General features: G+C 37.0%; 1 protein-coding gene across 1 annotated transcript in view; it reads right to left on the bottom strand.

The window, feature by feature from the left end:
• Nucleotides 1-3,717: 3,717 nt before the first annotated feature.
• LOC113802817 (inactive pancreatic lipase-related protein 1) overlaps nucleotides 3,718-12,719 on the bottom strand; it is a 15,017-nt gene continuing 6,015 nt past the window's right edge. The window contains exons 4-11 of the mRNA XM_070117342.1: nucleotides 12,117-12,239; nucleotides 10,376-10,487; nucleotides 9,478-9,708; nucleotides 7,715-7,830; nucleotides 7,003-7,089; nucleotides 6,247-6,380; nucleotides 5,297-5,476; nucleotides 3,718-4,231 (exon numbers count right to left, since the gene is read on the bottom strand). Coding sequence (XP_069973443.1) covers nucleotides 4,156-4,231; nucleotides 5,297-5,476; nucleotides 6,247-6,380; nucleotides 7,003-7,089; nucleotides 7,715-7,830; nucleotides 9,478-9,708; nucleotides 10,376-10,487; nucleotides 12,117-12,239 — 1,059 coding nt within the window. The 3' untranslated portion in view covers nucleotides 3,718-4,155. The remainder of the gene's footprint in view (nucleotides 4,232-5,296; nucleotides 5,477-6,246; nucleotides 6,381-7,002; nucleotides 7,090-7,714; nucleotides 7,831-9,477; nucleotides 9,709-10,375; nucleotides 10,488-12,116; nucleotides 12,240-12,719) is intronic.

Consider the following 12,719-nt stretch of genomic DNA (forward strand, 5'->3'; position numbering starts at 1 on the left):
CTATATATTTTGATAATTGAGAATAAGAGAAAGCCATTGATAATTTCTATATAATTGGATAGTTGAGAATAAGAGAAATCCATCGATAATTTCTATATATTTGGATAGTTGAGAATAAGAGAAATCCATCGATAATTTCTATACATTTTGATAGTTGAGAATAAGAGAAATCCATCGATAATTTCTATATATTTTGATAGTTGAGAATAAGAGAAATTCATCGATAATTTCTATATATTTGGATAGTTGAGAATAAGAGAAATCCATCGATAATTTCCATATATTTGGATAGTTGAGAATAAGAGAAATCCATCGATAATTTCTATATATTTGGATAGTTGAGAATAAGAGAAATCCATCGATAATTTCTATATATTTGGATAGTTGAGAATAAGAGAAATCCATCGATAATTTCTATATATTTGGATAGTTGAGAATAAGAGAAATCCATCGATAATTTCTATATATTTGGAGAGTTGAGAATAAGAGAAATCCATCGATAATTTCTATATATTTTGATAGTTGAGAATAAGAGAAATCCATCGATAATTTCTATACATTTGGATAGTTGAGAATAAGAGAAATCCATCGACAATTTCTATATATTTTAATAGTTGAGAATAAGAGAAATCCATCGATAATTTCTATATATTTGGTAGTTGAGAATAAGAGAAATTCATCGATAATTTCTATATATTTGGATAGTTGAGAATAAGAGAAATCTATCGATAATTTCTATATATTTGGATAGTTGAGAATAAGAGAAATCCATCGATAATTTCTATATATTTGGATAGTTGAGAATAAGAGAAATTTATCGATAATTTCTATATATTTGGATAGTTGAGAATAAGAAAAATCCATCGATAATTTCTATATATTTGGATAGTTGAGAATAAGAGAAATCCATCGATAATTTCTATATATTTGATAGTAGAGAATAAGAGAAATTCATCGATAATTTCTATATATTTTGATAGTTGAGAATAAGAGAAATCCATCGATAATTTCTATACATTTTGATAGTTGAGAATAAGAGAAAGCCATCGATAATTTCTATATATTTGGATAGTTGAGAATAAGAGAAATCCATCGATAATTTCTATATATTTGGAGAGTTGAGAATAAGAGAAATCCATCGATAATTTCTATATATTTAGATAGTTGAGAATAAGAGAAATCCATCGATAATTTCTATATATTTTGATAGTAGAGAATAAGAGAAATCCATCGATAATTTCTATATATTTTGATAGTAGAGAATAAGAGAAATCCATCGATAATTTCTATATATTTTGATAGTTGAGAATAAGAGAAATCCATCGATAATTTCTATATATTTGGAGAGTTGAGAATAAGAGAAATCCATCGATAATTTCTATATATTTGGATAGTTGAGAATAAGAGAAATCCATCGATAATTTCTATATATTTTGATAGTTGAGAATAAGAGAAATCCATCGATAATTTCTATATATTTTGATAGTTGAGAATAAGAGAAATCCATCGATAATTTCTATATATTTGATAGCTGAGAATAAGAGAAATCCATTGATAATTTCTATATATTTGGATAGTAGAGAATAAGAGAAATTCATCGATAATTTCTATATATTTGGATAGTAGAGAATAAGAGAAATTCATCGATAATTTCTATATATTTGGAGAGTTGAGAATAAGAGAAATCCATCGATAATTTCTATATATTTTGATAGTTGAGAATAAGAGAAATCCATCGATAATTTCTATATATTTTGATAGTTGAGAATAAGAGAAATCCATCGATAATTTCTATATATTTGGATAGTTGAGAATAAGAGAAATCCATCGATAATTTCTATATATTTGGATAGTTGAGAATAAGAGAAATCCATCGATAATTTCTATATATTTGGATAGTTGAGAATAAGAGAAATCCATCGATAATTTCTATATATTTTGATAGTAGAGAATAAGAGAAATCCATCGATAATTTCTATATATTTTGATAGTTGAGAATAAGAGAAATCCATCGATAATTTCTATATATTTGGATAGATGAGAATAAGAGAAATCCATCAATAATTTCTGTATATTTGGATAGTTGAGAATAAGAGAAATCCATCGATAATTTCTATATATTTGGATAGTTGAGAATAAGAGAAATCCATCGATAATTTCTATATAATTGGATAGTTGAGAATAAGAGAAATCCATTGATAATTTCTGTATATTTGGATAGTTGAGAATAAGAGAAATCCATCGATGATTTCTATATATTTGATAGTTGAGAATAAGAGAAATCCATCGATAATTTCTATATATTTGGATAGTTGAGAATAAGAGAAATCCATCGATAATTTCTATACATTTTGATAGTTGAGAATAAGAGAAAGTCATCGATAATTTCTATATATTTTGATAGTTGAGAATAAGAGAAATCCATCGATAATTTCTATATAATTGGATAGTTGAGAATAAGAGAAATCCATCGATAATTTCTATATAATTGGATAGTAGAGAATAAGAGAAATCCATCGATAATTTCTATATATTTTGATAGTAGAGAATAAGAGAAATCCATCGATAATTTCTATATATTTTGACAGTTGAGAATAAGAGAAATCCATCGATAATTTCTATATAATTGGATAGTTGAGAATAAGAGAAATCCATCGATAATTTCTATATATTTGGATAGTTGAGAATAAGAGAAATCCATCGATAATTTCTATATATTTGGATAGTTGAGAATAAGAGAAATCCATCGATAATTTCTATATATTTGGATAGTTGAGAATAAGAGAAATCCATCGATAATTTCTATATATTTGGATAGTTGAGAATAAGAGAAATCCATCGATAATTTCTATATATTTTGATAATTGAGAATAAGAGAAATTCATCGATAATTTCTATATATTTGGATAGTTGAGAATAAGAGAAATCCATCGATAATTTCTATATATTTTGATAGTTGAGAATAAGAGAAATCCATCGATAATTTCAATATAATTGGATGGTTGAGAATAAGAGAAATCCATCGATAATTTCTATATAATTGGATAGTTGAGAATAAGAGAAATCCATCGATAATTTCTATATATTTGGAGAGTTGAGAATAAGAGAAATCCATCGATAATTTCCATATATTTGGGTAGTTGAGAATAAGAGAAATTCATCGATAATTTCTATATATTTGGATAATTGAGAATAACAGAAAGCCATCGTCTTTTCCACACTGTAATAACACGTGTTGTAAAGTAAGGTGAAAAAAAGTCATCGAAAGAATATGATTTTCATTCGTCAGGACAACACATTACACAATATCGTAGCATCTGCAGAGTCAATACAATATTTTCTTTTCCAACATATATTTGATCAATCCCATTTCAAAAAAAAAGTTACACGAATTTCTATGAAAACAAATCGTATAGATTACAAAAGAAGGTTGAATATGACCGACATTTGACGACATATAAGACAAACTCAATAATTTAATACATAAAGTTTACCACGTGTCTTATGTGTACAGGATAATGTACACTTATTTCAACCAAAGTTAATCGAATTATTTCGTCCGATTCCATGATATTATTTGCTTAAATGACGTTGTAATTTCATATTATTATACAATTTCCGATATAGTAGCATGGGCACTATATACTCTAATCTTTTGTTTTCCTTTATAAGTATAACTGAAGTGGTGGATGTGTCGTAAATCTTTTTTTTCCCCAAAAAATATCTCTATCTGAAATGGGTGTGTCTTAAATCTTTTGCGTTCTTCTATATATCTCGCTGAAATAGATGTGTCTGAAGTGTTTTGCTTTCCTATATATACTTAGCTGAAATGTATGTCTTAAATCTTTTGTTTTCCTCTGTATTTCTAGCTTAAATGTGTCTAAATCTTTTGTTTTCCTCTATATCCATAACTGAAATGGGTGTGTTTACATCTTTTGCTTCCGTGTATATCCCTAGCTGAAATGTGTGCGTCTCAAATCTTTTGTTTTCCTTCATATCTTTACCTGAAATGGGTGTGTCTTAAATAATTAATTTTCCTAAATACCCTTGGCTGAAATGGGTGCGTCTTAAATATTTAATTTTCCTAAATATCCTTGGCTGAAATGGAGGTGTCTTAAACGCTGTCAAATCCAGTACTTCATGAATGGTTTTCATTCAACAGGACCCAAGTGTCGCCTTCAGGGAATACGTCGTGCCACTTTGAAGGACCTTCTTACTAGCCAGACAGTACCTTAGGTAGGAGGAAAATTATGATATTATTTCATCCGTAATTCAGGGTAATTATATATTTCGTTACTAGTAAATGGTCTTTTAATTATCTATATATTTTCTAACACGTTCGCAATGGGGGTTGCGGCGACTTCGGTATCGTTGGATTCCTCTCACTGTTTACGATGCAGATGTGTAGGTTTTATTACAAGGAACCCTTCCCAACCTCCCATTAGCGACAGGATTGGGCCCGATAGCAGAGGAGAGCACGAAAGATACCCAGTGAAATTGCGGGATAAAATATGAATGATCTACACAGAATCAGTCACTACACTGCCTGCGACCCCCAACCCTATCCCCTGCCCAGGAAAACGAAGAATCCTGCACGTCATAGGGGACACAGCTCCCTGTATGTACCAATATAGAGTCTGATTCTGTGTAGATTATTCATATTTTACTCCGCTACTTCCCTGGTACCTTTCTGCCCACTCCTGCTACCGGGGAGTGTGGGGTTTGGGGAGTTGCGCGTAAAAAATTCGATATATATGGAAACATGTAGAGTGTGAGAGGAATCCAGCGATAACAAAATAATTACGATCTGTTATGTGAAACGTTTAGAAAATATACTGTTTTTTTAAGTGACTAAACCGTATTTGTGAATGGAAATGAAGGAAGGACACAAAAACGTAGTAGAAGATTGGCAGATGACTTAGGAAAAAAAATGTTGAAGAGTCTCCCCTATTCTTGAAAAGAAAACGAATTCATTTTCATAGAAAATATTTTTAGGGTAGACTAATATTATACCTAATTATTTCAATTACACGTACACTTTCAAGCAGTTCTCTCTCTCTCTCTCTCTCTCTCTCTCTCTCTCTCTCTCTCTCTCTCTCTCTCTCTCTCTCTCTCTCTCTCTCTCTCTCTCTCTCTCTCATACACTATATATCTATATCATGTCAATATCTATGTATCTATATACCCATCTATCTATCTATCTATCCCTCCATCCATCTACATAACCCTAAACGCATAAACCACAATCCCATAAGAACAAAACACACACACACACACACACACACATAATACTCACTCTTGTTCCGTGTACGTGTCGACAGCCACAATGCTCTCTACGTTGAGGTGATTAGGCGAGAGAGGCAGCAGGTAATTTTTATGGAATACCACGTCGAATGGTACCTCGTCCATGGTAGTTCCTGAAGGTATGGTTAGGGTCGTCTTGTGGAGGTCGCCAGGGTGGAGAGAAGGCCAGCCGCTAAGGAGGAGAGAGAGAGAGAGAGAGGGAGGTGGTTTAGTAAAGGAGGTGGTGGTAGTGGTAGTAATACTAACAGTAGTCGTAGTAGTAGTAATAGTAATATTTTTAGTAAAAGTAATAGTAATAGTGGTAGTGGGGGAGATAGTAGTAGTAGTAGCAATAGTGGTGTTGGTGTTGTTGTTGTTGGTGGTGGTGATGGTTGGTGTAGAGAAGGCCAGTCGCTAGGAAGGAGAGAGAGGGAGAGGGAGAGGGAGAGGGAGAGGGAAAGGGAGAGAGAGAGAGAGGGAGAGAGAGAGAGAGGGAGAGAGAGAAAGAGAGAAAGAAAGAGAGAGAGAGAGAGAGAGAGAGAGAGAGAGGGAGAGAGAGAGAGAGAGAGAGAGAGAGAGAGAGAGAGAGAGAGAGAGAGAGAGAGAGAGAGAGAGAGAGAGAGAGAGAGAGGGAGGGAGGGAGGAGAGAGAGAGAGGGAGAGAGAGAGAGAGAGGGAGAGAGAGAAACGGAGAGAGGGGGGGGGTTAGTAAAGTAGGTGGTGGTAGTGGTACTAATACTAACAGAAGTCGTAGCAGTAGTAGTAATAGTAATATTTATTCAGTAAATTATCATTGCTTATCATTTCTTCCATCTGTTGAATCATAATTCCACATCAATATCACTTCCTATTGCCACATCACATAAAAATCACCATCATCATTATAACCAACCACCATCGCAAACACCAACGCCATAACAACACTTCACACAGACAGCCAAATTAAAACGCCGTTAAATCTCACCTGAACATAACGACCTCCTTCGTTTCTCGCCCAGGAACCACAGTATGGAAAGTGAGTTCGCCGTGGTAGGTACTCTCGCCTTCTCCTATCGTTAAGTTGACTTCCACGTGGCGAGAGAAGAAGGGAGCCTCGCCCTAGTGTTTTTTTGTGAAGGAATTAGATATACAGTTGTCTCTAAATTAAGTAGTTTTGCTTTGTGTTTTATTTGCGTGGGAGGTTTCTGTGGCGGTGTATATGCAGGGCCTGATTTGGGGGGAGGAGGGTATGTGATTGAAATCATCTGGAATATTGTGGTATTCAGGGAATGTTTCCATTTTTAAGGTTTTACATTTATATTTGTTCAGGTAAATATAAATTAATTTGCTGAAACCTGTACTTTCATACGAATATTTATTAACAGTGAGAAACTTAAGCTATCTTTCCCAGAGCTGTTTCTTTTAATAAGATGGAAATAACCAATAGATTTTGTTCTCATCATTGCAAAATTGATGTACACATTAGCTTTACAAACACAAATATTCAATACTTTGTCCACTCTTAAAACTGACCCTGAATATACATATAGAACAAAACAACTATACAGTTCCCATAAACTTATTGTATACGGATGAAAGAATAACAAATATTCTTCCATGTTACCAGTTCGGTATATTAGAGTCTTATAATATCCACGCTTGTATACGTTGCGTTCTGCTCATAGTAGAAAGCAGATGATGATTCACTGCACTGAGTGATATTATAGCATTTTGATCGTACCTGCGTGTCTACGTAAAAGACACCCTTGGCATCGCGTGTGACGTTGTAACCCATAGCAGCTCGAGGTGTGTCGAAGCATTCCCCGACCTGTAAAATAGGGAAATGGATTAATAAGAAAAAAGAGAAAATCCCCCTCCTCCTCCTTCTCCTCCTCTTGCTCCTGCTCCTCTTCCCCCTCCTCCTCCTCCTCCTCCTTCTCCTCCTCCTCCTCCTCCTCCTCCTCCTCCTCCTCCTCCTCCTCCTCCTCCTCCTCCTCATTCCCCTCCTCATTCCCCTCCTCTTGCTCCTGCTCCTCTTCCCCCTCCTCCTCCTTCTCCTTCTCCTCCTCCTCCTCCTTCTCCTCCTCCTCCTCCTCATTCTCTTCCTCATTCTCCTCCTCTTGCTCCTGCTCCTCTTCCCCTTCCTCCTCCTTCCCCCAACTATTCTCCTTATCGCTCTATCGCAGATAAATGCCATTAAGGTTACGCTAACATTAACGAGTTCATTCTTTGTTTGTTAATGCAAATGTTAGACAATGTTGCGTAACCAAAGGATAATAATTATATGAGCGAAAACCATAACTATCTTTTGTACATAAGTGATGGCAGACAGAATAGCGCTTGTGAACGAATATGAATATAGATTACATTTGCCTTCGAATTCCCCAAGATTAACACAAAAAACGCATCTCTAAAGGGTAAACTACTATATTCTACACCTCGTTTCCTCCTACCTCGAATTTCTCGTAGTCCGAGCACTGGAATCCGAGTGTGGGTTCCGAGGCGAGGATGGACTCCAGAAAGTACTCGTGGGCGCGGCCGTGGCTACAGGCGTCGATGTCTCCCGGGGCTGCGGTCGTGCGAAAGGGGAATCGGGTGACAAGGATACCTAACACATATACGAAATACGAAGAACACGATGCGAAAGACGAAGCAAAAGAATCTTAACACGGAATGAGATACGAGATAAGGGAATGTGAGGAGAGGAATGGAATCTGATGCTATGAGATAAAGAGCTAAACAGTAGGATACCTAACGCTTATACGAAATACGAAGAACAGGATACAAAAGACGAAGCAAAAGAATCTTAACACCAAATGAAGTACGAGACAAGGGAATACGGGATGAGCAATGGAATCTGATGCTATGATATAAAGAACTAAACAGTAGGATACCTAACACTTATACGTAATACGAAGAACAGGATACAAAAGACGAAGCAAAAGAATCTAACACCAAATGAAGTACGAGATAAGGGAATACGGGATGAGCAATGGAATCTGATGCTATGATATAAAGAACTAAACAGTAGGATACCTAACACTTATACGTAATACGAAGAACAGGATACAAAAGACGAAGCAAAAGAATCTAACACCAAATGAAGTACGAGATAAGGGAATACGGGATGAGCAATGGAATCTGATGCTATGAGATAAAGAACTAAACAGTAGGATACTTAACACATATGAAATACGAAGAACACGATGCGAAAGACGAAGCAAAAGAATCTTAACACCAATTGAAGTACGAGGCAAGGGAATATGAGGAGAGGAATGGAATCTGAAGCTATGAAATAAAGCTAGAGCTAAACAGTAACAAATGAAGTACGAGATAAGGGAATACAGGAAGAGTAATGGAATCTGATGCTATGAAATAAAGAGCTAAACGGTAAACGTATAAAAGCATATGGTGAACGCATACTTATGTATGTTACAGGGAATATGAGAAACTAGGGATTACACGTAAACCCTGAAATGGTCAGGGATTTCATTTAATCTGTAACCCTTTTTTTCTTTTCTTTAATTTTTGTCATATTGACTCACAGTTTCCTGCAGCTATATTTCACCATTCAGAGGTCAATGCATTATTGAAATACCATACAAACTGATCTATGGGAATCATATTTTATATTTATTTATTTTGTTATGATTTATTCATGTATTTATATATTCATTTTGAGATATCACCTAATAACTGTATTTGCCTATGATCACAGCGATTACTTTCAGGGTTTACGTGTAATCCCTAATTTCATGTATTCCCTGTAACATATACATGGCCTATGTATAGTTACGTAATTAGACAGACAAATAGACACACAGATAAACCCATTATTTAACAAAGAAATGAACTGACAGGCAGCCAAACAGGTAAATCTAGAAATACACTTGCCCAAGTCCAAACCCTTCCCTCCACTAGACTCAAAACCCAACTCCACCAACACAACAAAGGTTGTAAGTAAATATAAGTTGTAGTAGTAGTGGCAGTGGTAGTAGTACTTGTAGTAGATGGAAAAAGAGAAGGAGAAAGCGGTGGAGGAGAAGAAGGAGGTGGAAGAAGAGAAGGAGAAAGAGGTCAAAGGGTAAGACGGAGGAGATGAAAGAGGAGGAGGAGGAGGGGAAGGAGAGGCTGGGAGAGGAGACGGAGGAGGTGGAAGAGGAGGAGGAGGAGGAAGAAGAGAAAAAGATCATCGATATGATACTAATTAACCTACACAGTGTTATGATCTCGACGATGCTATCCCAGATGAACGGCGGGCAACCATACTGAGAGCTGCCGCCGTTCACGTAGAAGTCGAGGTGTCCTACGGGGTCGTTGTAGCCGAAGTGTCCCGTTAAGAGGTACCCGGCGTTGGTGTGAATGGCGTCGACGAGGTCCGCGTCGGAAGCGTCAAGCCGACTCTCCGGGTTGCCGTCTTCGAACAGCGGGCCCGCGGGGTCGAGACCTGGGGTGGTGCTGGGGATAAGGCTGGGTTCCCTTTTTTTCTTTACGTTTTTATTACTATTTTGTGACACTTTCTCTCTCTCTCTCTCTCTCTCTCTCTCTCTCTCTCTCTCTCTCTCTCTCTCTCTCTCTCTCTCTCTCTCTCTCTCTCTCTCTCTCCTCTCTCTCTCTCTCTCTCTCTCTCTCTCTCTCTCTCTCTCTCTCTCTCTCTCTCTCTCCCTCCTTTCTCTCTCTTTCTATCTCTCTCTCTCCCTTTCTCTCTCTCTCTCCACCCTTTTCTCTTTCTCCCTCTCTCCTTTTCTCTCTCTCTCTCTCTCTCTCTCTCTCTCTCTCTCTCTCTCTCTCTCTCTCTCTCTCTCTCTCTCTCTCTCTCTCTCTGTCTCTGTCTCTCTCTCTCTCTCTCTCTCTCTCTCTCTCTCTCTCTCTCTCTCTCTCTCTCTCTCTCTCTCTCTCTAGTGGTAGTAGCACTGGTAGTAGTGGTAGTAGTGGTAGTAGTAGAAGTAGTGGTAGTAATAGAAGTAGTAGTAGTACTAGTAGTAGCAGTGCTAGTAGAAGTAGCAGTAGTGGCAGTGGTAGTAATCATGTATTATATTATAGTGGTATATATATATAATTATGTATTATTATATAATTATTATAGTGGTAGTAATGGTAGCAGATTGGCATACCTGTAATCCTGGCCACTCCCGGGTACTTGTGCCCAGCGACGCCCGACACCTGAGCGCCCAAACTGAAGCCTACGAGGTGGACTCTACTGCCGTTGAATCCCTCGGTGTTGTTCTGCAAGGAGAGATTCATGTCCTTTGTTGTTCTTTCAGGTGAGATGAACATTCTAGGAGCTATAGGGAATCTTCCAGAAGCTTTCGGTATTGTTCTCTCTTGGTAATTATTCGAAAAAAGGAAAGTTTCTAGAGGCTTTCGTTAGTGTTCTACGGGGAATTATTCTGTAAGGAATGTTCTAGAAGCTTTCGTTAGTGTTCTACGGGGAATTGTTCTGTAAGGAATGTTCTAGAAGATTCTGTTGTTATATAAGGAAAGGCAAATGTTTTAAAAGATTTGGTGTTATATAATGAAAGATGAATGTTCTAGAAGCTTCTAGTGCAGTTACATAAGGCAAGGTGAACGTTCTAGAAGATTCTGGTGCCATATAAGGAAAGGTTAAAGTTCTAGAAGCTTTTGTTTTCGTTCTGTAAGGAATTTTCAAGCTTTAGCAACTGTTCTATAAGGAAATGTGTAATAGAAGCCTTCCGTGTTGTTATATCAACAAAAGCTAAGGATCTTCCAGCTCGACTTCAATACCAGATCGTCTTTTTAAAATGAACCGCAAAACCACTTGCGTTACTTCCATTATATATAAAAATTATATATATATATTAATAGAAAGAGAAAGCTACATATCTTTTTAGATTCTCTTTTAGACTCTCTACACCTTTTTTTCTTGAGTGTTTTTTAGACTCTCTCTCTCTCTTTCTCTCTCTCTCTCTCTCGACCTTGAATTCATTACGAGTGTCATTTAAACCCTTTTTTAAGAACCGAAGGAAAAGAAACACTGTCAGAATCACGTCTAAGTTAAGGGCCATCAGGAACTAGGGCCGGATTTATGCCGATTTGACCGATTTGATCAAATTGGGCCCTGCATCTGAAGAGTCCCCGGAACCTTTTTCTTTTTATTGATCTAGACATGTGTATCAACCGGGTAGAAAGGTAGCTAAGTGTATATCTATCAGATATATAGACAAATATGCCTTTATTTCTGCGTTTGTATTTATGAGAATTCATTGGGTCGGGCCTGGCGCAATTTTAACAAACCGGCCGTATATATATATATATATATATATATATATATATATATATATATATATATATATATATATATATATATATATATATATATTCGCATCAGGGAAAGAAGTTTTTCAAACCTGAAACTAATTAAAACATACTTGAGGTCTACGGTCTCACAAGAGAGGCATAATAATTTGGCAATGCTCTCTATAGAAATCGAGATTGCTTAAGCCATTGACTTTGAAAATATTTTGCAGGATTTTGCAAATAAAAAAAAACTAATAGAGTTTTGCTAAAAGAGTATGCAATTGCCTCTCTTTATATTCAAAGTAAAACAATAAAACTTTTCATACTGCTTTTCAAAAAAAATATCATACCAAGTATTTAATGAGTATTCGCCTTTTGTTTGTTTGTTTGTTTGTATGTGCTTTTTTATATAAAATATAAACAGCCATAACATTTACGATGTAGAACCGGGTCCCCACCACCAGGTTTCTAACTGGGTCCCGCAATGCCCAGCACCGACCCCCATCACCACCAACAAAGACAAGCGCAATGACCGGATCCACCGAATACCGAGAACCTTATTAGCCGAACCCAAGGACGAGAGCTAAGATTACTCACTTCCAAGAACTCCAGCAGATCAGCCAAAGCGATACCCACGTAAAAGGTATTCCTGGCCGCTATGTCGTACCTGAGGCCATTAGCCAACTCTTGCCACTGGGTGAGGATGACGTTCGTGTCTGTCTGTTGTGAAAAAAAAAGGTAAACAGAAAGTGTAAGGATAGGTATGGGTGTAGTAGGGGAGGGGGAGGGGGGTGGGAGAGGAGGAGGGGGATGAAAAGAATGAGAAAGAGGTGGAGGAGAAGAAGGGAAGGAGAAAGAGGTGGAGGAGGAGAAGAAGGAGGAGGGGGAAGGAGAGAAAGAGAAGAAGGTGGAAGGAGAGAAGAAGAGGAAGAAAGAGGTGGAGGAGAAGGAGGTGGAAGGAGAGAATGAGAAAGGGGTGGAGGAGAAGGAGGTGGAGGAGGAGAAGGAGAAAGAGGTGGAAGAGGAGGAGTGGATGGAAAAAGAGAAGGAGAAAGCGGTGGAGGAGAAGAAGGAGGGGGTGGAAGAAGAGAAGGAGAAAGAGGTCAAAGGGTAAAACGGAGGAGATGAAAGAGGAGGAGGAGGGGAAGGAGACGGAGGAGGTGGAAGAGGAGGAGGAGGAGGAAGAAGAAGACGAGAATA

This window comes from Penaeus vannamei, chromosome 40, assembly GCF_042767895.1.
Source record: "Penaeus vannamei isolate JL-2024 chromosome 40, ASM4276789v1, whole genome shotgun sequence".
In the NCBI taxonomy this organism is placed as follows: domain Eukaryota; kingdom Metazoa; phylum Arthropoda; class Malacostraca; order Decapoda; family Penaeidae; genus Penaeus; species Penaeus vannamei.